Below are 26966 nucleotides of genomic sequence, written 5' to 3'. Positions count from 1 at the left end.
GGTGGCCAGATAACAAACCACGGCAAAAGAAGAAAAAGAAAAAAGAAAGCTTAGTTTGAGAAAACAAAAGCAGCAATAATCTTTTAGTATTATGCACTAGAGCATTTTCACAAACTTATTTAACATGATAGCTCATAGCTCAAAGAAATATGTAAGTTATGTATTTGAATCATTTTGAATTCGCGCCAAATGCTAGATTCGAATGCATTTAACAGAAGCTCTGTTAACAGCATGCTATATATTTCGTTAACATATCGATAGTATTTTTTCGCGCTGTCCAATTTTAGTGCATTTGTTGGATGCGACTGTCGCGCAGCGAACAGCACATTACATTCGCCTATCGTTATCGATAGTTATGTTTATCGTTTCGGCTTGGTATTTTACTGTTTTGCGGATTTTGTTGCGTTTTTCCAATAACTTTATCAACTGGCTTTGGGTGCGCTGCACAAAACCGAGGAATAATAATGGGTGATGTCGACAAATGGATAGAGATTGTTAAGGATTGCAAATATTTGCCCGAAAATGAATTGAAAAAACTCTGTGATATGGTCTGCGACATACTGTTGGAGGAGACAAACATACAGCCAGTTAGCACGCCCGTCACAGTATGTGGCGACATACACGGCCAGGTGAATGGGCAATGATGGCATACACGGTCACACTGCTATTAATGGCAACCGAACTGCAAAACAAATGTTGTTATTATCACACAATGCCTAAACTAATCGCACATTTCGCTTACAGTTCTATGATCTGGAGCAGCTATTTCGAACTGGCGGCCAGGTGCCCGACACGAATTACATATTCATGGGCGATTTTGTTGATCGGGGCTATTACAGCCTGGAGACATTCACACGTCTGCTGACCCTCAAGGCCCGCTATCCCAGCCGCATAACATTGCTGCGGGGCAACCACGAGACGCGCCAGATAACAAAGGTTTATGGTTTCTTTGACGAATGCTTTAGCAAATATGGCAATGCGAATGGCTGGAAATACTGTTGCAAGGTATTCGATTTGCTCACAATTGCTGCGGTACGTACTCCACACACACACACACACACAAACACACACAACAAAAACTAATCTCCGCCTGCTTTCGCATCACATTCTCAGATCATTGACGAGAGCGTGCTGTGCGTGCACGGCGGTCTCAGTCCGGAGATTATAACGCTAGATCAAATACGAACAATCGAGCGCAATGGTGAGATACCCTATAAGGGCGCCTTCTGTGATCTGGTCTGGTCCGACCCGGAGGACATGGAATACTGGTGAATGCTCAAAAACCCTTCAAATACAAATACCAGGATGAGTAATGCCATTGAGGGTGGTTGTGTGACCTTAGCCGAACTCTGTAGATCCAGTTTCAAAAAGAGTCACGCCACAATGAACGTTACTCATCCTGGTTGAGGGCAATTAACCTCCTTTGGTTCGGCTAATAATCCATCTGTCTTTTAGGGGCCAGAGTCCGCGTGGCGCTGGCTGGCTGTTTGGCCATAATGTGACCAAAGACTTTATGACCATCAACAATCTGGACTTGATATGTCGAGCACACCAGCTGGTCAACGAGGGCATCAAGTATATGTTTGAGGGCAAACTGGTCACCGTTTGGTCCGCGCCCAACTATTGCTATCGTTGTGGCAATGTGGCGGCCATACTCAGCTTCGATACGGCGAAACAGAGGCAAACGCAAATCTTTCTGGCCGTGCCAGACTCGGAGCGTGTCATACCCAAACAGAATACGACGCCTTATTTCTTGTAAAGCTCGCAAGCATCACAATCAAAACCATGCAACAAATTACCGCCACGTCCGCCCGCCGCTGCCAGTCGACTGACATTCGCACTGCCAGCGACCAAATAGATTCAATTCAATAGCCGCGAAATCGGCCGACGCCAGCAGAGAAACCAAAACAATAACACACACACACACACACACACACACACACATACACAATACCTATGCACACACACACACATACACAATACCTATGCACACACAAGCTTGTAAACACCATAATTCAGCACTTAGAGAGAGAGAGGATTGTATTCATAATTATGCTCAAAAGATTTGTTCAACCTTGTATTTTGTTTCCGGTTATACAGCCGTTATTTATATATATATATATATATACATATATATTAACTATTCGTTTAACAAATATCACTTAATATACATATATATATATATATATATATATATATTTTAATTATTTTCCATCTTTTTGCTTGTGTGGCACAAGAGCAAACCGAATCAGCAGCGTCCCGTTCAAAAGGAAAACCCATAAAAGCAAAAGACAACTTGTAAATGCATTTCTTTTTCTTAAAATTAATTAAGTGAAAGTTCTTGTAGAGATTTAAAACAAAACAAAAAAAAAAAAAACGAACGTTTATAAAATTGCCTGTATTTAGCTATTAATTAATACTGTTTGTTTCCGATTCGAATTGTTGTCGGGCAGACTTTACTTGCTGGCCCACAAATTAACTAAATGTTTAATAGCTTTTATGCCAAGTACAAAATATAGATCGCAAACCGCATATGATTCGTTTGTTCGGTTTTTGTTGAATGTGCTGATAGAAAGGAAATCGTCTCAGCTGCGTTTCTATTTTAATTATTATTATTTATATGCGATCTTTGATCAATATCATAATCATAGTACTTGCCGAGCTAGGCACGGAACACTTTGCACAACATGAACTGAAAATATTTGGAGCCCAAAAACCGATTCCCACAAAGCTTATAATATATTTTGGGAGGGACTAATCGATAATTAGTTCAAATTTAAAGGTGCCCCGAGAATTGCCAAATCTTAAAACTAGTAGAAGAATTTTCTTTTGTGCAGGGCATAAAAACTTAAATATAATTTATGAGCGGAGAATTCATTGATAATGCTTGATCAAGGATCTAATGCACAATACAAAGGACCAAATTTTCAGTAAAGAGAATACCTTTTGCTTATATTATATTATATTAAATGGAAAGCAAACACGCGCAGATTCTAGGCTTTATGTAACGAACGATCAACTATCGGACAACAATAAAGTACATATATAAAACTATCTACGATATATATGAGAATATAGTTATATTATAGTTATAGTTATATGGCCAGAAGGAGTCCAAAGATTTACATTTCTGTAAACAACTCAAGAATTCTGGATCTATGAACTGCACAGAAACGCATCAAATCGGACATCTCTATCGCTTGGCTTCCATAAGAAACTTTGGAGGGAATTACAAAACTAACAAGTATGAGGCTCTAGTCGGGAGCTCCCGAATGGGTGATACTCTGAACACACACCAAATGCAAATCTATATAATTTTCTAGAATATCGGAAACAAACACGATCTGCGCATGGACTAGGAGGACCTACAACTAAACTTAAAGTCTCTAGCTCTTCGAAGTTCTCAGATCCTTGTGTTTAAACAGACGGACGGACAGGCAAACAGACGGGCGGACAGACAGGCAGACGGACAGACAGACAGATAGACAGACAGACAGACGGACGGACAGATAGACGGCTGGACGGACGGGCAGACGGACGGACAGACAGACATGTTTAGACAAGGCTAGATCGACTCGGAGCTGCATCCTACTGCGTGTTGCATACATTTTGCATTTTACAGGGTATAAGAACAATCTAAAGCCAAGTCAGGAATTACATGTTGGCAAAAAATATTTGCAACAGCGTTATGCAAGATGAATCTACAATAAATAAATTGCCAATTTGGCAGTACATTAGTTAATTTAACAAAAAAAAAAAAAAAACAATTACAATTTTGCGATAATTATGCAAATAATCGATGGCTGAACACGGACGCAGCAGCAGGCTGTCTCTTTCACGCACACTATGTTTATAAACAAAAAGAATTGTTTATTTAACAGCTGCAGCTATTTGTGCCAGTTATTTTACAATTTGCTTTTAACGTACAGAGATGGGGAATCCAAATATAAAACTTTGTTTATAAACAATATCGTAAATTGTCGTATTCTATTAACACTTTTAGCTGTACGCAATAATAAACAATGACTATTCAATATAATAATGTGTTCGATATAATTATATAATTTTGTTTTTGTTTTTGTTTTTGTTTTCATGGCGCCCGGCCATGTCACAGTGTATGCAGAGTGTAACAACAACAATTACAATATATTCGTATATGTATATATAAAAAAAAAAAAAAAAAAAATGGAAGAGAAAAAGAGGAGAAAAAAGAGCAAGAATCATTGTTAAGAATTACAAAGTTTGTCTGCGGCAAACAACAACTAAAAATAGCTGCAAAGTTGTTTAAAAAAAATGCGAATACAAACTAAAACACATGCGTTAACAATTTGGGCAAAATAATTCCTTAAAAAAAAAAAAAAAACAAAAAAAAAAAAATAAAACAAAAAAACAAAAACTAATTTCAACAATTGCAAGATCTTTCATTTTTGTTTTGTTTCGTTTTGTTTAATGGGGAAAGTTGTTGTTGTTGTTGTCGTTGTTGTTGTTGTCGTCGTGCTGTTCCGTTTAAGGCTTCCATGATGCAGTGCATCCGTAACAGCTGCATCAACTACTACTGCGGCGCAATATAGTTGTGCTCAAATATGTCCAGCTCGTTCTGTATATAGTTGGCCTTGTTGCGCAAGAGCTTGAGCTGCTTCTGATTCGCCTCCAGCACGTTGAGCTGTGCCTCCAGCGTTTTTAGCTCCTCGTTCATATCGGTGGTGGCGGTGTCCACGGTGCGGCACAGGCGCGCAAATGTGCTCGACAGCTCCCTGATGTGAAATAGATTTATATATATATATATATATATGTGTATATATAAATGATGCCAGAGTGTATTCAATGAGAGTCGTCCACTTACTGCTGCACCTGGTGGCTGCAATTGGCCGATGTTAGGTCCACAATCATTTTTAGCTTTTTGGTGGCATGTCGCCCGTATTGGCCCTTAAAGGCGCGCTCCTTGGCCGAGTTGGTCCACGACAGGCGCTCATACAGATAGATGCAGCCGTAGAGGGCACCAATGCCAACAAGAACGCGCCAGCCGATCGTTTTCAGCATCTGCAAGTGTTCGGTTTTCAGCACATAGCGATATAATAGCACCTGCTAGGCAGCCGGTGAATATAATCAGGGCACAGCACACCAACCATACTTACAATGCCGGCAACAACGAGACCGCCAACGGTGCCCTGCGAACCAATCGAGGACATGGCAAAGCGCGATATAACCGATAGCTGTTCGGGCGTAATGCCGCCAACGCCGGGCGCGGGCAGCAGGCAAACGGGCGTTGTCTCCACGGGCGTGCTGACGGGCGTAACAACAGTATGCTGAAATGTAACAGCAGACGTTTGGAATCCGGCGTTTGTTAAATGGACTCAATTTGGGCTATGCTCGGACTGGCTTACCCCAATACTGCTCTGGCGATTCACCAATGCGGGCGTATGCTGCTTTTTGCTGCGTTCACGCACCTTGCCCGTGAACCGTTGTATCATGGCCGTAATGCCCCAGCTGAACTTGAACTCGAGATCCTCCTGAAAGTCGGCGCACAAATTCTGGCAATTCAATGAGTAGAGCATCTCGAAGGGTTGCGTACGCACCGCCAATTTGGCGCTATTCGTGGCCAGCTGCTCATTTGGCACCAGAGCGTGCATTCGATCGGTCATCTCATTTTGGGCCGCCTCCACGTTCATGGCCAGCGCCATGGAGAGACGAGCGCGCAGATTGCTGCCCAGGCCGCTCTCGACATGAGCGTTCAGCTCCTTCTTATAGATGTTGAGCACCAGACGCTCCGGATGGAAGGGCATATTGAACTCATCAATGAGAACGCCGAGCCGCCAGATTTCCTCGTTGAGTGCCTTGGATACCTTCTCCTCCACCTCCTCGACCATATTGTGAATTTTCATTTTCATTTCGCGCGTCACCTGCATCATTTGCGTCTCGGTGCCTTGAATGCGTTCGGTGAGCAAGTTCTTTTGATCCAGCTTCAGATTGCGAAAGATTGTGATCCGTTCAAAGATGTTGTCCAGCATGGAGCGCATGTCACCGGATACGCTTTTGCCGCGCGAGCTATGCTGCTGGAATTTGGTTTTGACGGCGCTCTGCGAGATGCACTCCTCGAATTTGCGCTCAAAATCCTGAAACTCAAAGTAGCGTATCTGAAAGCCATCGGCAATGGCACCCAAATGCGGCGGATTGCCCTTGGACTCCTCGATGCGCGCCTGCAATGTCTCGCGTGCGGACACAAAGAATACACGCTCTCCGGCCTCCTTCTCATTGCTGACCTTCAGCTCCTTGGTGAGAAAATCGACGCAGCGTTCCGTGTGCTGCGATTTCACCTGCAGATCGGATAACAGGAGCACGCAGCACCAGCAGCCATAAGAAGCAGCATTAGTTTTCGATTCTGGCCAGAATTGCATTCGATTTCGCACAAAACACAAAACTTTAACCATAAATATGCCTTTGGATTTAATTTGTAACTTTAACTGGCGCATTCGTAAACGATTTACAGGCGCAACCGAAACCGAAGACATATTTACGTATAGAGCCGCAAATCAAAACAAAATATACAGGCAACAAAGCGCATTTTACAGAAACTGGATCGGGATAACATTACCTTAGCCAGATCCTGGCGTTGTTACATATTTTGTATATATGGTATTGGGTGTAGGTAAATAAAGGTAATATATAAAAAAAAAAAAATATATACAAACAACATTTACAAATAGGCTTACGTAATATAAGAATAGAGCTAGAGCTAATTGAATATATATATATAAATATATGCATCGATCTTACCGATTCCTGAAACTCTGGCTCGTTGGCTGACGCATCCCAGCGATTGTTCAATATAAAAATGTTTGGCTTTGATAGTTTCTGTGAAACGGTGTGAAAGAATTGCTTCTCGGCACGCGTCATTGTCGATTCGGCATTCAGTACCAAGACAAATACGTCCGCATTTAGACAATGATTGTCAATCCAATCATCCAAATTGGCTGACACATCAACGCCCGGCGAGTCCACAAAGACGACATCGTCACGCAACAGGCTGCAGCGTTCGCGTGGCCAAAAGATGCGCACCAAACTGCTCTCGCAGAGCTTCTCCTGGCACAGAGCATTCGCCAATTGTTTAATGTTCTGCCAAGCCACAAAAAAAAAAGAAAAACAAAACAATATGAATGAGTTGTGTGGGTGTTATCTGTGCTGCGAGATAGTTACCACCACGTTAAGCTTCTCATCGGAGCCCTCCTTCATGAGGTAGGCCTCGCCGCCGTCGCTGCCCTCCACCTGACAGAAACAGTTTGTTGTATGTCCAATGCCGCTGGGCAATATCTTTTCACGCAACATGGCATTGATCACCGAGCTCTTGCCATTGGAGGTGCGTCCAAAGAAGGCGACCTTCATGTGATCCCGCTGCAGCACCTCACGTATGGCAGCCACCTTGTACACATAGCTCTCGAATAGCTCACGTTCCGCCTTATCGACAATCTCTGCGTCCGCGTGCAGAGCTGAAAATTATGAAAATTATATATTTAGCAATCGCATTTTGGTATTGAGTATCCAGGACTCTAGGACTTACCATTGATGAACGTGGTTGTCTCCAGCACATATTCCTCGATTTCACCATAAATATCGTTGATCTTCTTCTTGGCGCGCACAAATATCTGCAGCGGCGATTTGTCATTCGGTTGATACATGCGATTGTCGGTCATGTTGGCCGACGTGGACGAAGCGGACGTTTGCAGTGACAGATTACCGTGACGTGAATTGTCAACAGAGTCCGTGCCCGTTGAGTGTTTATCGTTGCCGGAGGGGCCCGTTTGGCCAGTCACCAGTGAAATGGTGCGATTCAAGTAGGCCGCCATTTGTTTGGGTTGCGTTTTATATTTGTTAAATGAGAGAATTTTGATACAAAACAAAAGGTATGCAGCCTATGTGCAATGCCCTTGCCCCAGCCCCAGCCGCTTTCTGTTGGCAATAACAAAAACTCGAGAACAACAAAATAATAATAATAATTCACTTCAAAACGATAACGATAAGAAGGTGCACGTTGATTCAAGTACTGTTATTGTTATCGATATATCGGTATCGGCTTTGGCTGCTTTTAACTCTCGTTTTGTTATTTTTTCCGATTCTCACTGTTTTCTTTTTTTCTTTCTTTTTTTTTTTTTTTAGGTTGAAATACTCAAAAATCAATGGCACTAAACTGAAAAGAAAAGGCAAACGTAACAAAATATGACTTCAAAGGCGTTACAAAATAAACAAAAAGTCTAAATGCGAAAATTAAAATGTTGTGTGCTTTTTACGCACACACACACACACACACAGAGAGACCCAATAAGACACACACACACATACAGATGCTGCTGCAACGGCGCAGTTTATTTATGTCGTGTGTGCGCGCGCGTGTGTTTGTATGTGTGTATGTGTTTGCAATCGTAATCAACGAAAAATATATATGCTGATGATAATATATTTTGTTTGTCGCGTTTTGCGTCTTCAAATTGAGAGCTGAACACTGTTATACCTGACCAGCAACTAACCTGATTACTGCTTTCGCTCATCGTGTGTTTATGTTTCCGGCGAACGCGACCCAAAACACGCAGCCCGCAAGTTCACGTTGATGTTGGCTTTCGGGCTCCTTGGTTTGTTATGAAATCGCGCTCCAAATTGCCAACTGCATGCACATTTCTATAAACTATAACTAAATTGTTTACTCAGTCACTTTGCGTGGGACAGCGCTTGTTTAATTTGACTATAATTTGTCTATAAATGATGTAACACGGTGCACAAATCGTCGGCCACAGCAGAGCTGAAAGGCCAGACCAAACTTATATCGATAAATGTCATGCGTTATCGATGTACTGCATTTGCGGCGGCCCGTCGATAAGTCGTGCAGCTGTGCAACCACTAAAGCTCACATTTAATCGATTTGCACAGTATTTCGCGCAAATTCAAATTGACAAACCATACGGTCAGTATGAAAATAATTGAGTGCATTTCTTTGTATATTATTGTTCTGTTTTTTTTTTTTTTTTATTAAGTTTATTTTTTTTTTTAGAGGTTTTTCGTTCCACTTGTTTCTATGTATTTTATTTTTCGTTATTATATTTACTGGTTTGCAATAAATTACATAAAATAACAACATGTTTCCATTGTTTTAAAATAAACGTAAAATGAAAAAAAAAAACTATAAAGTTAAAGGGTAAATTAAAAGTAAATTTGTTTATCAAGTTAGTTGATATATATTAGGCGGAGGGGGGGGGCATGGATAATTTGGTAAGTAAAGTCAATGTATCAAACGCCTCCAAAATAATATTGGCTAAAAGTGTAGTTAAGCAGTTGTCAGTTGTCAAGGGTAGGGCATATGTGTTGTGCATATTGAAGAGGACACGATATAATTGGGAAAAAATGCTGAACATAATAGCGTTATTGTTTTTGATGTGCCAAACAACAGTTGTCTCCCGTTTATATAACTTAATATGGTATAAATAGCGCTTACACATATAATATTTAAGTGATTTCATTTTTGCTATTGCTGTTCATTAAATGATTTATTTATTATTTAGCTAAACTACTAAATATATATTTATATATATCAATTTGCCTTATTTCCAACTTATTGTTTTGTGGTTGCAGTTTTTGTTATTTTGCTTGTGATTTCCTATTTGGTTGTGTTCAATTTTCAGTTTCTCTACTACGCTCGGTCTACTTGGCTAAACTAGCGCAATATCAACATTGTCGTGTCCGTTATATATATATATAAATATATATATATACATTACGTATATATATGTACCTATATATTCGTGATTTATCGGTCAATATTCCATCCCGTCGTCTCTCTAATTCTCTCTGCTACTCTTGCTACATATTCAGCTTCTCGTTTCTAATTGGTTTCTTTTGTTTTTTTTTTTTTTTATTATTAATATTTTTTGTTGTTGTTGTTTCTTTTTTGTGTTCTTATCCGTTGCTTGCTACATTTTTAGAACTTGCTCCCATCCTCCCTGCCACTTTTGGCTGCATTAGAAAATGCAGTCTGTCCATCCTTGAATCGCTGTGTTAGGCTTACTTCTTCACCATTTTAATGAGCGCGTCGGTGGACAAGGATTTGGGGCGCTCGATGGGCAGGCCAAGAGCACGATCCCAAACAAGGGAGGCGAGCACGCCGAGAGCACGGGAGACACCGAACAGCACAGTGTAGTAGTTCATCTCGTTCATGCCATAATATTGCAGCAGAACACCCGAATGGGCATCAACATTGGGCCAGGGGTTCTTCACCTTGCCAAGTTCAGTTAGAATTGGCGGCACCACGGTGTAAATTTTTGATACCAGCTGGAACAGCTCGTCATCGGGCAGATGCTTAAGGGCAAACTCACGTTGGCAGGTATAACGAGGATCGGTCTTGCGTAGCACAGCGTGACCATAGCCAGGGACAACCTATTTTGTTGTTTGTTTGTTTTTTTTTTTTTTTTGTTTGTATAACAAAGAAAATCAATTATTTATATATTAGTTTATATGTTGATTGACGCACCTGTCCGGATTTCAGAGTCTTCCAGATGTAATCCTTCAGCTGATCCTCCGACGGATTGTTGCCAGCCTCCTTTTGCAGTTTACGCAGCCAAACAAGCACCTCTTGGTTGGCCAAGCCGTGCAGAGGACCAGCTAAACCATTCATGCCGGCAGCAAAAGACAGATAGGGATCGCTGAGAGCTGAGCCTACCAAATGTACAGTATGAGCGGACACATTGCCACCCTCGTGATCACTGTGAATGGTTAGATAGAGACGCATGAGCTCTGTGAATTCGGGAGAATCATATCCGAGCATTTTCACAAAATTTGCCGACCAATCCAGGCTCGAGTCAATCGAACGGGAGCCCTTGCCTTCGCGATAGGTATTGCAATAAATTGTGGCAGCAACCACTGGCAGTTTAGCAATCAAATCCATGCTGTCCTCATACGCATATTCCCAGTACTTGGTCTTGTGCACACCCTCAGAGTAGGCCTTGGCGAATTTGCTGTCATGATTGAGGGCAACAACGGCAGCCGACAGCTGGGACATCGGATGCAGTGTGGTGGGCATACAGTTCAGCAGGTTAACCACATGCTGGGGCAGTGCGGCGCGATCGGCCCATTCGCAGGACAATTGCTGTACCTGTTCCTTGCTGGGCACATCGCCAGTCATCAGCAGCCAGAATAGGCCCTCCGGCAGTGGCTCGCTGCCGCCCTCAGCGGCGGGCAGCACCTTCTGGCATTCGGGAATGGATAGGCCACGGAACCGAATACCTTCATCGGGATCCAGCACAGAGGTCTCGGTGACCAATGCCTTGATGCCGCGCATGCCACCGTACATCATATCGATGGTTGTCTCACCCATCTTTGTGCCACCATGCTGCTTCCTGAATGCCTTAATACGCTCCTGCTCCTCTGGGATTTTGCAAGCTAGCACTTCGCGCAGGGTGCGGGTTTCAGAAGCTATTTGACGCACATAAGCTCCAATAGCCGGAACTTTCTATAAGGATAGGTAACAATGCAAATCAAATTAATTATATTTCTTCACATTACTGTGTGTAGATGTGTGTGTAGATGTGTGTGTGTGTGTGTGTGTGTGTGTGTGGGTGTGTATTTCAGCAATGTTTCCTTCTGCTAAATTTGTGCTTTCGCTAGGCTTTCATTTCCTGCCAAAAGTGGGCAACACTAGCGCATGGCTGCTCTTTAACATCAAGGATAGTATGCTGCAACATTTTGGCTAATTGATGTCCGTACTTGATTCGGTTTATCGATAACACAATCTGCCCGAGATGTGCCAATCCAATGGGCTGTCATTGAGCTGCACTTCAAGGGGCAATTGCGCGTAAAATTACGCTGAATTCCAATATGATTGATAAGCTGCGCCAATCCCTAGACACGCTTGAGAGAGACACACCACATTTGTTGATAAGCAGAGCAGAGCAGAGCTACGATTGTAGCCGCCCGAGCTCAGCTTCATTCTCATGACTCAGCGCCGTTTCGACACTGCCGCAGGGGCTGCAGTTCTTTGTTGTTGTTGCATAATTTACGCAAAAAAAAAAGAGCAACTAAAAAACTTCAACAAAAGCGCGCGTTACTCGCAAAGTTCAATGCAGGTTAGACCGTTGGCGTGTAGAAACAGATCCGCCAGTCCGGTTACAGCTAGTTTTTTTTTTGCTATTTTTTGTTTTGTTTTGTGTTTTCGTTTTTTTTTTATTGTTTTTTTGGACCAGCATTTTGTTGCTGTTGCCACGCGCGTGTCGTTTGGCCCGACGAAACGAAATGGAAATGAAAACGGAATCCAAGCTCAAGCGCAAAGTGCAATTTTGCTTTGATTGACAGTCTCTCGATCTTTCGTTCACTCTCTCTTTCTCTCTCTTCCTACCTCGCTTGTTGCTTTTTTTTTTTTGCGGCTAGTGGGTCAGCAAATTCAATTAACCATGTGAACTTGTGGCGCCGCCAAGCGGCGGATTCGCTTGCAAATTGAATTGCATGCCTGCTGCTGCTGCTGTGAATGTGTGTGTGTGTGTGTGTGAGTGTGTGTGAGAGCTCGGTTTGCCTTCTTTTATGCATATCGATATTGATTTGTGTGTGCACAAAAACAAGCACACACACACACACACAAACCGGTTGTGGCTGGACCGGCCCCAAAAGCGCGATTTCATTGATAAAATTGTGTAATAATTTACGCATACGTCTTGCATTGATTATCGATGCTACGCAAGACAATACGATAATCAAATTAAAAGGTAGAATCCTTTTTTCCATAAAACACAAACAGAGTGAAGGTTTATACGTTGAAAATTATCGTGTGACCAGATAGTAACATAATACTGATTATTGTAAATGCAGAGTGACCAGCAACAACAAATGCAATTTGAGCCAATTGCCGCAAAATATAACCAAATGCCGTTTTGTTAGGTGCACAAACCGCAAAAGCGACGTCGACGTCGACAGCGACAGCGACCGCGACGCCAGCATCAAGCAGGTGCTAATTGAGCTGTCGTTGTTTGCTTGAATCGGCTAATCATGTGCCAAAAAGCAGACAAACATGCAGAGCCTGTGAGCAACAGAGAGAGAGAGAGAGAGAGAGAGAGAGAGTTGAGTAGCGCTTGCATAACATTGGCGTTCGTGAGTCCCACACACGATACATACGTCACATTGCGAAAAGAAACCCTTACAAAGATGACACATCATGCATGCTTAATTGGACTCAGTTCAGTGGCATTTTGTTGCATAACAAATGGGGGGGGGGGGGGGGGGGGGGGAGGGGCCCACGCACGTTCGCTTGGCTTCCTTGGCGAATCCGTTATCTTATTGCCTTTTGTTGTATGCACACACACACACACACGCACACAATGTGTAAAAGTCATAAAAATAATCAGATTAGTTTCACGGGCGGCCGTCTGCCTTCTGGTATAGGTATGCTGGGACAGGAAGAGGGGGGGGGGGGGGCTGCGCCAGCGCCCCACCGCTGATAAGCGTTTCAAAATTTGAAGGTCCGCGCAACGGTTTCACGCGCGCCCCAACTTATCGCTTATATATTATACTATGTACATATACATATATATATTATTTTCTTATATGCTGCTTGCACACACATATGCATGCATGTATGTGATCATATGGTCGCGTGTTGGCCGCAGGCAGCTGGAGATTAAAGTCGCGATCTGCAACAATGTGTTGCATAAGCATTCAATCAATCGGATAGCATTTAATTTAGCCCCCTTATTTATTTTTTGTAATTAACCGAGCATTTTAATCCAAGTGCAATTACGACTGGCATGACAGATCCATAAACAATACGTTTTTACAATCGTCTAAGTGTCGACCTTCACAATTTACAATTCTCTATTCGAGAGAGGTTTTTTTTTTTGTTTTTTGTTTTCTTGGTTTTGGCACCAAGGTGAACAAGAGAGTTGCAAGCTGCAGTCGAAGTGTGTCCAAATTGAGTAGTTTCTGCGGCTGACCGTGACTTGGCACATTTATCTCCTCTCCCTCTCTCTCTCTCTCTCTCTCTCTCTCGCTGTAACGGTAAGTTTTCGCTCTCGTTTCTGGCTTGCGTGACGATTTCAATTGTCTGCCTCATTCGTCTGTTGGTCATTAATTTTTTTTCTTTTTTTTACTACTCGCAATTTAGTAATTGCCTGAGTTATACGCAATTCATTGCATCCCTTTGTTTGGAGCCTAATCGGAGAGATTAAGTATAAATATAAGCGCCGTTCCAAAAGCGGATGACGTAACCAGACGTCGGTGCCGATCGGTACCGCTGGGATTTCTGGCCACCCAACAAAATCTCTGATGAGAGACGTTCTGAGTCAGCTTTTTAATTGCGACACAGTTTCCAGGCGGCGGAAAAGGGGGAAGCACATGCATGCGTTCGAAACATCGCTGGCTGGTTCAATGTTCCGTCAGTTGTTTTGTGTCAATCACAGGCGACTCTCATCAATCACTCAAAAGTACCAGCTAGCCATTCGGCTATCTCGCTCGCACCTAGGCTGTGCTCTCATCGTCGCGTCGCTCAGCTAATTAGCTTGCTTTGCTCTCTTGCGCCGTGTTTTCGCAACTGTCTCAATCGTCAATCTCTTCATTAGCAAGGCAAAAGCTATGTAAATATTTGAACTGTGTGTGTTAGGGATGGGTATCGCATTCCGCTCTATAAATATTATGCGGTTTGTTCGTTTATATGGATAGAACTAATTAAATTAACACCGCTTCTAACAATTTCAATTTATAATTTTTTTTTTGTTATTCTGCTATCAGCAGACGTCGATTTCGATCTCGATCATGTGCCCCCCACACAAATTTGTCATGCTTATCAGTTAAGCACCGTTAGATGGGGCCGCATTAGCGGTACAATGCCTGGCAAATGTTGATATACCGCGTAAAGGCAACACCCAATGAGAGTGCAGTTTTAATGGGACGCTGCCCAACTCTGTTCCGCCCGATTCCACAAAGTCACATGATCAGCAAATCTAGCAACGTTTTTAACCTTATCACTGGCGACAATTTCATTACCATACAAAGTTTCCATGACGCCATCCATTGTTATCAGCCCAAGCGAGCATAAAACTTTAAATATCCGCAGAGAGCTTGCAGGTGGGCACTCTCAAAAAAATAAATAAAAAAAAAAACAAAAAACAAAAAAGTGCCACTCAAGATTGGCCGCAAGCTATCAAAGATTAGGCGCCATAAATTTAATAATTTATTATATAGTAGCATATAATATAATGCTAAATTTAAATTGATGTGCTGTTAACAATTTGTATTTTAGCTAAACTCTTTTTCAATTCGCTTGTGTATTGCGAATTCGCATTGGGTACAAATGAATGACATTCTTCTTATGCAATCGTCCGATCAGCTGTTAAGAGCGACAAAACGCAGCCTCTGAGGAATGTGCTCACTTCCACCCGCAAAAGAAGAGAGAGAACACAAACACACACACACACACACACGCATTTGCCAAAAGGGCAGAGACGCTACGCGAAGCGACCAACTTTTACGTAAGCGCTGGTCACGTATCGTGACGTATTAGCGTCTGGGCGATAAAAAATTTCGCGTGTTTGTTATTAAGTTGGCCGGACGTCAAATGCTAGCGCTGCCTAAAGGCCTTGCGTGTCATTTGTTGTTGCTGCTGCTGCTGCTGCTGCTGCTGCTATGATGTTGTTTATATGTAATGTATTTGTATGTGTGTATATAGTTGGCATTTTGCAGGCCCGAGAGTGTTCTACTTGTAATGTTAGACCGGAAGAGAATGCAATGCAAATATCAAGCCCTTTTACCTACATATTTATATATTTATAGCAACGATAGCAACAATGGCGCGAAGGACGTTTGCTGTTGCTTCGCGTTCTTTTTGGCGCCATGCCAATTGTTCAAATAGCCACAGAGCGGGCGTATGCATAACCATTTAGAAAGCGCAAAATAGATTATTTAACTTTTTGTATTACGCATCGAAAATTGTTTGCGTCACATTCATTTGCTCATTATCTGCATGCCTCTCTCCTGCTCTGTAGCCCGTTCCGGCTCTCTCCTCTCACTCTCTCACTCTCTCTCTCCGCACTCGCGCTCTCACGCACTCTCGACGGTGCCAATAACAAAAAAAAATCCAAAAAGGCAACAAAAGGAGGCTCGTCCTGTGAGCCGCTTGTGTGTGTATGTGTGTGTGTGTGTGTGTGTGTGTGTGTGCCCGGGGATATGTATTGATTTTTCGATTGAAAACAAAAAATATATGCATACACTTGTGTGCTGATTTTTCGATATTACATAATCCACACAACACACGTACGTATGTTGTGCACATACGTGGCGATTAATTTTACGTATTTCATTCTTTGTTTTTTTTTTTTTGTTTGCAGGCTGCGTTAGCGTTGGGCGGGAAGGGGCTGCGTTTATTTCTTAAAGGTCGTTCGGCGGACAATTTTCTTGGCGCTGTCCTCGGATCAGTAGCAAAAGCAATAACAAATGCAGAAAATACTTTTGGCAACAAAAACAGCGCCTCGCATATGCAGAGAAGAGCAGCTAACGGCAGCGTCAGCAGCAGCAGCAGCAGCGGCAACAACAACAACAACGTGACGCGCTTTGTAAATGAAGAGAGCGCATACGAGAGAGGCATAGCAACAGCAGCAGAGAGCGTACCGACTCAGCTACCTGAGTGAAGTGTTGCTATTTAAGCTATTTTGTAGCTAGTTTTAGCTCTTTTAGCTGGGTTTCGCTATTGGCAGAAATTGGGCTATTCATTTATTTTAAGCCCTAATTGATGGGTAATTATTTTAAAATGTTTGCAAGTCACACAAATTTATAAACAAAAATGTTGTTAACGAATTGCAGGCTAATACTAATAATTTAGTGCAAATAAATTTGTTAATCGATTTTAGCATTTTTTGCTTTTTAATTTCTGGCAACACTCTTGCTGAGAGCCGCTCTTTTTGAGAGCGGCGCTGCTGCCGCTGTCGTTTGTTGTTGTTGTTGTAATATTACAAGACTAAGGCCAGAGACGCCGCGTGGTTTTAAGCCAAATTAAACGCCAGATACACGTTTATGGAAATTAAACAACAAAAAAGACTTAATAAATAAATGGCACAACGGAAAGATGCAGCTGGTAAATGCAGAAGAAGTTCATTAAACTCAAACAGCGACGCTCGCTGCGACTGCGACTGCGACAGCGACAGCGAGGGCGACTGCGTCTGCGTTTGGTGAGAGTTTTATTTATAAAGAAGATTCGCGCTTCGCTATTTTAGCCAAGTGAAAATTCTGCGCGATTATGTAATCACTACTGCCGGAAAATTAGCACATAGCGAAATACTAGCAATACATTTACAACTCCTAGTATTTTATTTGGGCGTTTAATTATGGGGCTGTGCGGGGCAGCTGGAGACAAGCAGCAATCAATTTTTTGCGCTCAGTAGTTTTTTTTTTTTTTTAATCGCAAGCACATGGCTGGGTTTTTGGCGTGACGTTGCCCTTGCCAACAACAACGCGCGCGTACACACACACACACACACGCACACAAAGAAGCACATACAAGCGCGTACTGTGAGAGCGTGTTCTGTGTGCGTGTGTGTGTGTGCGCCGCTGTCAAGCCACGCTTAAGTATAAAGATCCTTTAGCAACAAAAACATTGCGTGAAAATTGTTTAGCATTCAGAGTAACAGTTAATGCATAGGGTTGGGGTGGGGGCGTCGTTTGTAACTCACCTGTGCTTCGACAATTTTACTTGCAGAAATGCGAAAGATCGACATGATTTATGCTAATTTGGCTGATAGTTTTGAGAAGCAACTCAAACGCTGTGTTAAATATTGAACACTAACACGCACACACACAGAAAAAAATTGCTTTCCCCCAGTGAAGAATTTGGAAATGTTCTTTTCTTGTGTCGTTTGTTTGGCGAGCGAAAAATGTTTCCTACTCTCCCTTCCTATACGGCAGCTGCGCGGCAACTGAATGTAAAAATATTATTCGAATTCGAATCGTTGGCTGCCTTTCAGTTGCTATCCGTCGATTGTTCTTGTCGTTGGTGTTTGCAGCAACTATCGATACATTTAGATTATATCTGCATATCGCTAACAATAGGAGAGCTAAAACCAATATAATTAACTTTAAGCGATTGTCAAAGCGTTTAAGCAACAATTACCAATTGCTGGTTTGTTTGCGTATTGCATTTAATGCAACATTTGGTTATTTAACTGAGCAAGTATGTTATTCGCAATAATCGATAACAATGAAAATACCAAAAACAATTGCTCTACCACCCACACAGCACCCAGCTGATAAAAGGCAGTTTACCTTTCGGCAACCGCGCAATGTTTGAATCCATTTCTACTAACAATAGTCACTCACCCGTCCCATATTTGTTTCGCTGTCGTCCTTTCGTATTTCAATTGGTTTTATCTGCGCTTCAGACATCTCCTTTTTAAAGTCCGGATTAGATGGCAAGGCACTACTTTTAATGCAGCGACTTTGATGCCAGAACATTATGGACCGATTGACAGCAACCAGTTTATGCAGTAGCGCCATATTAATATGAATATTATATTCAAATGAAATAAATTATATTTCGAGCACACAAATTTGAAAAATTTGAACTAATTAATTGTGGCACAGTTTAATCTGATGCAGTCAGCTGTCAGAGCTGCCAGAATTTCTAATTAGTTGACAGCTAACAATTTAGTTACTGATTCAGTATTTAAAATATTGACATTTTAAAGCTGTCAACTTGGCTTATGGCAGACATTGGCAATGTTAATTATTAAAACCGAACACAAACTGTTCGGCAGACTGGCAGACAGTTGAGCAAAATTAGAAAAGACGCTTCCCATCAAGTTATTCAGTTGAGCACTTGCACATTTTTGATTACGATTTTGGTATTTTGTTGGTTGTCAGTTGTGGTCACATTGCGCTGCGTGTTATGCAAAAGGCGTCTTGAATTTTTAGCTGGCAATTTCGTATTTTTCAACTAATTATCAAAGCGTAAGTCGAATTTGATTTATATACAGCCATAGTTGGACACATGCCATTACCATGCATTCCACAACATTGCAGCAGCCAACATGGCGACGGCCGTGCCGCATGTGCCCCCCAAACAGGATCTACCACCGCCCGGTGGCTACAAGAAGATACCCTTTGCTCGTGTGCCGCCCAAGAGCTATTTCACAGGTGCATTCAAACAGCTGTTGTCCATAATTATTAGCATTAAAACTGATTCCATTTCTATGCAACGCAGGCTTCACCATGATTGGCACCTATGTGGCCGTCACCGCTGTCGGTCTGGGCATCTATTATTTGACAGCCAAAAAGGTTAGGCGCGACGAGATTGAGATGCGCTCGGCCCAGAACGTTATCTTTCCGCTGTTGATAGCGGAGCGTGATCGCGAATTTTTGCGCCAACTGCGCCGCAATCGTGACGAGGAGGCTGAACTCATGAAGAACGTGCCCGGCTGGGAGGTAAGAGCATCTCAGAGACAAATCACGGGTCGTTTATTGTATTCTCCATTCTCTTTGCCAGGTGGGCACCTGGTATGGTGAGCCCATCTTTAAGACACTGCCCGAGGACACACTAGTTACACCCATATTCAAGGAGTTCTATGCTCACGCCGACTGGAAATCATACGCCAAGCGTGCACATCTCAAGCTCTGGTCGTAAACGAAAAAGGCTGGAAGCAGGACAGCTGCATCCGGCTGCTGCTGCCGACTGCTTCCACTCTTCAGCTAATTAGTTAATGCACCTTTTTTGTTTGTAGCTGCGCCTAAGCGCTATTTAAAATGAGTAATAAACCAATTGCTGACTGCATTGGTTACCAAGAAAGAAAGAGAAGTAAAAGAAACATCGTGTCGTTTTTTTATGTTCGCGAGAAAACACAGGCCACACGTTCCGAATGTATATCAATCATATCATATAGTTGCATGAGAAAGTTCTGTACAATAATCTAGGCTAGAAATCGGTTCAAATGGGGTTTAATTATTTTGGTTTGAACCAGAACGGAAACTTCGGATGGGAATCAAATCTAGCCCAAAATTTCTTTATGAAAATATGTAAGAAATGCTATATTTTCAGCAGAACGGGCAATTCAAAGGAAAATATTGGAAATTTTGTAAAATGTATGCCAAAACAAGATTTGAACCAGAACTTGGCTCAAACCGTAAAACGAAACAGTTTATAATTCGATGAGAATTTGACGAAGCTTAAATATCCTGAAGGATCTTTTTTGTGCGATCTGTGTTCCATATACACAGCTCTTCTAAGGGAAATGGTCAAAAGCAGGAATATGAAAATTGCGAGGAACAACTATGGAATATACATAATATGGCTTATGGTTAGTTAAACGAGAAGTCAAAGCAAAATGTTTGGTTTACAGTTTTTTGTTTTGTTTTGTTTTCGTTTGTTTTTTTCTCACGGTTTTTGTTTTTATTGAATTCAACATCAATAATTGTAATTGTGTAAGCAGCATATTCTCATTTTAGGGGAATTTTACGCAATATCTCGGCTGATTCAAGATCATTTCAGATCCGTTTATGGTAAATGGAAAAGTATAAATTGAATAAAAAGTACACAGTACACATTTGACATTGTACGCAGCCCTGATATATGGATATAAACTAATATATATATATATATATATATATATATGCCTCGATAAACTCCCATAACAAATTCTTATAATTATTATTATATATTAAAAAAAAAAGTTTATATCAAGTTCGATTTTACTGCTCGTGTTGTCGTCGATATCTTTCTCTATATGTATTTATATATATATACACATATATATATATATATGTTTGTTTTTTATATATTTATATATATATATTAGGGTGTATTTATATGTATTACGGCCCCCAGCGTGGCAAGAACCAAGTGTGTGTGTGTGTGTGTGTGTGTGTGTGTGTGTAGGTGTGCGTTCGATATCAAATTGAGCGCAGCAATGAAAATGTTCTTTTTTTTTCTTGTTTGACGTGGAGAGAGAAAATTATAATTACATTGCCAGCTGGAGGCGCGCTTGGGACTGCCTAAAAGCTAGTATTTAACTACAGCTGGTGTGTGTGTGTGTGTGTGTGTGTAAGAAAGAAAAGTATATTATCAAAGTTTTGTTTTTTTTTTTTTTGGAGCTGCCTCTAGGGCTGTTCCTGGTCAACACTCTCCTCCAGCTCCTCGAGCTGTTCCTGTTTGATAACAACGTAACGCATTGGCGGCGACATCAGCACCTGTTCCTGCTGCTGCTGCTGCTGCTTGTGCTTCTGTTCGTGCTCCAGCTGCAGCTGCAGCTGCTGTTGATCCCCGATATCATGCAGCTGCTGATCCGGATCGTTGTCGATCTTATCGGATCTTTTGCGCCGTCGCCGCCAATTGCCATCACGTTGCTGCCACCTCTACTTCATGTCACGGCGACGCTTGATGCTGCCATCGCAGGTGGGCAGATGGCGTTGCAGGAAGCCCTCGAACACAAATTTGCGGCCGCAGCGTTCGCAGCTAAACTCGCGCTTCTCCTCCACCTGTTGTTTGTGCTGGCGCAACGCCTCCGCATTTGAGTATTTGTCGCGGCACGCATCGCAGGCATAGCGCCGTTTCACCTGGCCAACATCGAAGACAACGGTAAAGTTTTGCGAACAGAAGGAGCAGGTGAACTCCTTGACGACAACCTTTTTGCCGCCATGCTGGGCGGCCAATGCCTCGGCCTCGGCCTCAAGCTTGTCCTGATGCTTGTGCGAATCCATGTGTGTATTATATTTGGCCTCGTCAACAAATTTGCGATAGCAGCGCGTGCAACGGAACGGCTGTTCGCCAGTGTGACGCATCATGTGCTCCTTGAGATAGGCCACCGAATTGAAGATCTTGCTGCACACCTTGCATTTGCGATCCTCGGCAGAGACCTCGTTACGCTGCCGCAAACAGGCACGCATGTGCAGCTTTAGTGAGCCGGCGGCGCTATAGCAATTGCCACAATTTGGGCAATAGAAGGTCTTGTTGCGCGACTGCGAATCAGATTCGGGACTGTGATCGATGGTGCCTTCAAACACAATTGAGCCCATATCATCCTCCTCGTCGTCCTGCTCCTCGCCCTCCTCATGTTCAACGCCAACAATTTCATCATCATCATGTTCAATAGCCTCCTCATCATCATCCTCATCGTCCTCCATGTTCGGCACAATGTGCAGTATGGTATGTGTGCCGTCGCCCTGCTCAATGGTCTCCACCTCCTCAACGGTGCTGTTCTCCACCAATTGCTGCAACGTCACCGCATGCCCGTTCTCATCGATTATCACCTCCTGGGCATTGGCAAGCGCCTCATGGTCGCGATCGCTAAGCGTCACCACGGCCGTTTCGGTATCATCATCCTCATTGGTCGTATAGGCATATGTATACTGTGTCGACTCGCCGCTGCCGTCCACATCGTCTGTATCATGCTGTATGATAACTGGCACAATTTCCTCCTTGGACGGCGCATCTGTCGGACTCGACAGCGTTGTGTATTTGATGCGTTTCGAATTCATGTTGCTGCTGCCGTGAGCGTCGCTTATTGATAAAAATTGCTAATGTTTTTATGTCTATATGAATGCCTATAATATTATTAATTTTCGCTGACTATTTGTTGTTCTATGCGGCGCGGCGCGGCGTGGCGTAGCGTCAGCGCCTCTCCTCCAGCAGATATATATATTTTTTTTTTCTTCTCTTTTTAGTTGTGTGCGTGTGTCAGTGCTTGTTAGTTAAGGTTTCTGATTAATTTTTGCTTGAATTGTCGTCGCTGGGCTGTAAAATATTTGTAAACAATGCGCAAGTTGCTAAATTACTTTTGGCGCGTTCAAATTATACTTTTTTCTTACAATAGTCAACACTCTTTCGCGACTTTCTTGCCACCAAGTTTAATTCTTCCACTTCAATATCACAATTTTCGTCGATTGTGGCAACATCGTCTAACAATGGTCACACTGGCACAAATGCTGCGTTGTTTTTGGTATTAATCGCACTGACGTTAAGTTGGCTGCATCACGAATTTTACACATACGTCACGTATCACGCGCTTACGTCACACATTTGGCAATACGTTGAGCAGTTAACGTTACGTTGCACTATCAAATGCAATTAACAAATGTGAAATGCAGTTAAATACATTTTCACTAGCAACATAAACTTCACAACATTTACGTTACACTCCAATTTGCGTTAAAAGCAACTGGAATAATGTGCAAAGTTCAGTTACGTATATGGAACGCGAAAAGGTGGCAGCGCTGCAGACTGAAGCGTGTTCAGTGTGCCCAACAGTTGAGCATCTGTTACCCAAAGGAAAATGGCGGCAAATTTCAAACAGCACACCGCACTGACAGCCCCAACTCACCCCAATTTTGACGTTTTTCTTGCCTTTGGTTTTTATTTTTGGAAGGAAAGCAGCTTGTCAGCCATTTTGTTTCGTAAGATGTAGATGGAATCGCCGTCTTGACTGGGTTCATAATATTCGCACGTTGCGCAATCTTGAACTCACGCGTCGCAACAACAACAAAAAATGGGGGGTATACATAGATGCACATGCTTGTTATGTGGACATTTATGGTTAAACACATTTTTGTCACGTTGCCAAGGCATTCGGATGGCAAATGTATTATCCGCAGCCTGGCGAATTCGTGTGCAATTGTCGAATGTAATGAATAATATGCTTACGGCTAATTATACTATGCGACTAACTAGCTCTAGTTATTATGTATGTATGCATGCAAGCATGTATGCATGTACATATGTAAGTATGCATGCATGTATGCATGTATGCATGTAATGCATGTATGTATATGAGTAGTTCGTTAACTTACCGAACGGGCATTTTTGAGGATCGTTGACATCGTGTACTTATATCTTTCAGATGACCAAAAATTTTGTAAAATAATATGTTAACTAAACGAGATTGTTTCGAATTGTGAGCTGAATGAAACATCGCAAGGAGCTAAGTAAGTTTCGTGAAAGAAAACAAAAACGATACTTCGATATTAACTTGTGCTTAAAAGAGGTGTTTCTCAATATATTACCCTTTAAACCAAATGCTTGCAGTCGCATGCACTTGAAAGTAGTTCCTCCATTTCTGCAGTCCGTTTTGCATTAATTAACACGCGGCCCGACCTTGGGCCGATTGCAAGACGATCCGCCAAGTATGTGCATATGCATATGTGCATATATGTACACATGTATGTGCATATGCATATGTGCCTGAAAGAAATGCAGCTATTGAAAATATTCTGGCATTTTCTAATGTCTTAATGCGCTACGATCGTACAAATGTTTTCATTTCGCATACCCTGGAACCATTGAGAGCGCGTAAATGGGGCATACGAGCTTGGTGCATATGCATGTGACAGCCAGAACGAGTCAGATTCGAGTCCATAAGGTATATGCACGTATTCCTGACAATTGCCGATATTGCTTTTCATTTTTATACTTTCGATAAATATCGATATAGCCGCTGCCTTCGCTAAGACAGCTCAACTTTAGGGGTACCTTATTCGCAAATATATCGATAAATATCGATATGGGAACTTTGGTTTTCTGAGCATATCTCGATGAATTACCGTTACTTGGGCAATCCCGTTACTTAAAATATGTACGCTGTTTGAGCTAGAGAAAAGGCAGCTAAAATATTTGCAATATTTCGATTGGCATCAAATCTCCAAGTCGTGCACTCCCCGTACATACGTATTTTTCAGCTCTTTTTTTTTTTTTGTTTTTTGTTTATTTACACATTTCACATGATCACAGAAACATTTCCATACACTTGGGCGAATTTCCACAGCTGAATGCGAGATGTCATTGTACACCCCACGCTCCGAGCTTATGGAAAACTTTTCTATTTTGTTTTCTTTCTCTCTTTTTTTTCTTTTCCCCCCTTTTTCATACAGACATAGACAAGGGAAACGAGTAGGTTGTTTGATTGGCTTCAAAGATCGCAATACGTCAGTCGAGACGCTTCCCAGAGACTGGCTGACGTGGTCAACGCCAGTCGAGGCACAATGTGTCTGGGCAGTTATATGCATGTATATATGTATACATATATGTATGTATGTGCTGCGCACGACGTGGAGCTGACTGTGGAGCGTCAGGGCGGGCGCCAGGTACCGCTGGGTGCCAGCTGAAACATCAGGCTTTGGCTAAACAAACGTTATCGGGCGTCCTTAGGCAGCAAGTGTGTTGCACTATCATAATTATTATTTTCAGAGCTGCCAACAAAACGAAGCCCCAACAGACTAGATACGCGAGACCGACGTGCGTATACCCTTGCATATACATACACACACACACACACATGCATGCAATGCGGAAATATGCATACATGTATATATCACATGTTTGACCAATTCAGCACACTTTTCGAAACAAAGTTTTCCAATCCACCCGATTATTCCTATAAAATAATCTTCCAGTCGAACAGTCTACTATATAACAATAAACGCAACTGTGGAAAATAGCTGGAAATTACATTTGTTACGATACATTTGCGAAAATCCATTTGAATTTCTTTGAGAATTCGATTGAATTTGATGAACAAATGCGTATTACCCGCCCAGTGTAGAGAGTATGGCATATGGAAAGATGTCGGACGAGGGTAGCGGAGGGCTGCTGACTCACTTTTTGCCGATGCAGTCACGTTTGCCTTTTAAAATGCAAATCGCCAATCTAAGCAATTGGTATTATTCACATGCACACATGCATACATGCATGCATACATGCATGCGCCATATGCATATGTGTGCAGACATGTGTGTGTGCGCGCATTTATTAATATGCATACGATTTGCGGTAGGGCTGCAAATCGTTTTTTTTTTTTTTTTTTGTTTAATTCTGCATTACTGACCGACTTTGTTATCTAGCGATTGGTAATTACATCATAAACTGCAATAATGTTCATTGGGCAAATACACTCATAGTATGTGTGTATGCCATTATCATTAAATAATACGATTGCAGGGTGATGACAGTTATGACAAGTTTCTGGAACATTTTGTTCCGTTACGCGATCTGTTTGGAAAGCATTAAACTCGCTTATATATGTACGCATGTAGTCTCATTTGGCATCAAGTATATATGTATGCACATGCATACGGTACTTACCTGCGTATGTATGTTTGTATATGGGCGCTCCGCTGAGGCCGGCTTGAGTCGCCGTACGTGCCCAAATGACATATTCCGTATCGAATTGCAGCATGTCGTCTGTTACAAAAAAAACAAAACACACACACACACACACAAATTGTGTTCTTTTGTCCAAACATTTCTGTGGAAAGTTTTTGCTATTTGATGTTACTCTTTTTTATATTTTTTTTATTATTTTTGCGTATGTGCGTCGGTTCGTGCATATGCATGCTCCGTTATTAAGTCGGTTTGTTGTGGGCTGGGCAGAGCTGGACATAATTAGCAGGGCGTTGCCAGATGGCGGATTAGTTAACTTTCGTTAAGATTTGCATGCATACATATGTATGTATGCACTTTGGCTTTGATGTTATTTTGTTGCTTTCGGGCAACACAAGCTGCACACAGTCTCCAAAGGCAACTGTATATGCATGTGTACATATCTACAAACATGCACATGCACATGCATGCAAACACATGTGTACATATGCATGTACATGAATACTGCTTTCCATATGCTTAAACCTCGCCGATGAAAATACTGATTCAATTTAATTCAATGTTGGGCTTGGGTATATTTAAGTGGGGGCTGTGTCTGTCTGCCACGGTGCGTGTGTGTGTGTTGTGTGAAAGGGCGCTCACTATCCAAAGGCACTCAGCGAGTGGAATTTTCCATGCAATTTTTCGTGTAATTGCTGGCCGCTCGTAAGTTTTTGTTGTATTCTCGATTAACCCTTATGTGAGATTCTTAAACAATATAAAATGCAAGATTTTCCATAATATTTCACATTTTGTAAGATCCCGCTTTTAATAACCCTTGTCAAATACATATGCAAGCGAAATGTTTTGTTATTTTTGTCTTTGTTCCTTTGTTTTACCG

General features: G+C 42.1%; 5 protein-coding genes across 8 annotated transcripts; 2 read left to right on the top strand and 3 right to left on the bottom strand.

Moving 5' to 3' along the window:
• Positions 1-374: 374 nt before the first annotated feature.
• On the top strand, positions 375-1953 carry PpV (Protein phosphatase V). The gene is made up of 4 exons (XM_002057374.4): positions 375-629; positions 745-1032; positions 1114-1268; positions 1456-1953. The coding sequence occupies exons 1-4, from the start codon at positions 465-467 to the stop codon at positions 1757-1759; spliced, it is 912 nt and encodes a 303-aa protein (XP_002057410.1). The 5' UTR covers positions 375-464; the 3' UTR covers positions 1760-1953.
• A 2076-nt stretch (positions 1954-4029) lies between these two features.
• Marf (Mitochondrial assembly regulatory factor) lies at positions 4030-8798 on the bottom strand. Its single transcript, XM_002057373.4, has 8 exons — positions 8520-8798; positions 7556-8182; positions 7195-7484; positions 6775-7113; positions 5385-6314; positions 5136-5306; positions 4844-5040; positions 4030-4754 (listed from the first exon to the last, which is right to left on the bottom strand). Exons 2-8 carry the CDS (start codon positions 7839-7841, stop codon positions 4553-4555), a joined length of 2415 nt encoding a protein of 804 aa, XP_002057409.1. The 5' UTR covers positions 7842-8182; positions 8520-8798; the 3' UTR covers positions 4030-4552.
• Positions 8799-9822: 1024 nt separating this feature from the next.
• On the bottom strand, positions 9823-23912 carry kdn (citrate synthase). Of its 4 annotated transcripts, none has more exons than XM_015170227.3 (3): positions 23782-23912; positions 10511-11488; positions 9823-10416 (listed from the first exon to the last, which is right to left on the bottom strand). In XM_015170227.3, the coding sequence occupies exons 1-3, from the start codon at positions 23809-23811 to the stop codon at positions 10045-10047; spliced, it is 1380 nt and encodes a 459-aa protein (XP_015025713.1). In that variant the 5' UTR covers positions 23812-23912; the 3' UTR covers positions 9823-10044. The 4 variants fall into 4 exon arrangements, with proteins under 4 accessions (XP_015025713.1, XP_015025714.1, XP_002057408.1 ...); XM_015170228.3 differs by lacking the exon at positions 23782-23912 and adding an exon at positions 18325-18559; XM_002057372.4 differs by lacking the exon at positions 23782-23912 and adding an exon at positions 17682-17926.
• Positions 18799-19808, top strand: ND-B16.6 (NADH dehydrogenase (ubiquinone) B16.6 subunit). The gene is made up of 4 exons (XM_002057371.4): positions 18799-18954; positions 19027-19140; positions 19208-19428; positions 19490-19808. The coding sequence occupies exons 2-4, from the start codon at positions 19035-19037 to the stop codon at positions 19625-19627; spliced, it is 465 nt and encodes a 154-aa protein (XP_002057407.1). The 5' UTR covers positions 18799-18954; positions 19027-19034; the 3' UTR covers positions 19628-19808.
• Positions 20682-22938, bottom strand: LOC6633307 (zinc finger protein 771). Its single transcript, XM_002057370.4, has 2 exons — positions 22804-22938; positions 20682-22729 (listed from the first exon to the last, which is right to left on the bottom strand). Exon 2 carries the CDS (start codon positions 22471-22473, stop codon positions 21352-21354), a length of 1122 nt encoding a protein of 373 aa, XP_002057406.2. The 5' UTR covers positions 22474-22729; positions 22804-22938; the 3' UTR covers positions 20682-21351.
• Positions 23913-26966: the final 3054 nt, after the last annotated feature.

The sequence above is a fragment of the Drosophila virilis genome, chromosome X (genome assembly GCF_030788295.1).
Source record: "Drosophila virilis strain 15010-1051.87 chromosome X, Dvir_AGI_RSII-ME, whole genome shotgun sequence".
Classification (NCBI taxonomy): Eukaryota; Metazoa; Arthropoda; class Insecta; order Diptera; family Drosophilidae; genus Drosophila; species Drosophila virilis.
Note: the sequence above shows the minus strand (reverse complement) of the source record. Positions and strands in the feature narration are given on the sequence as shown.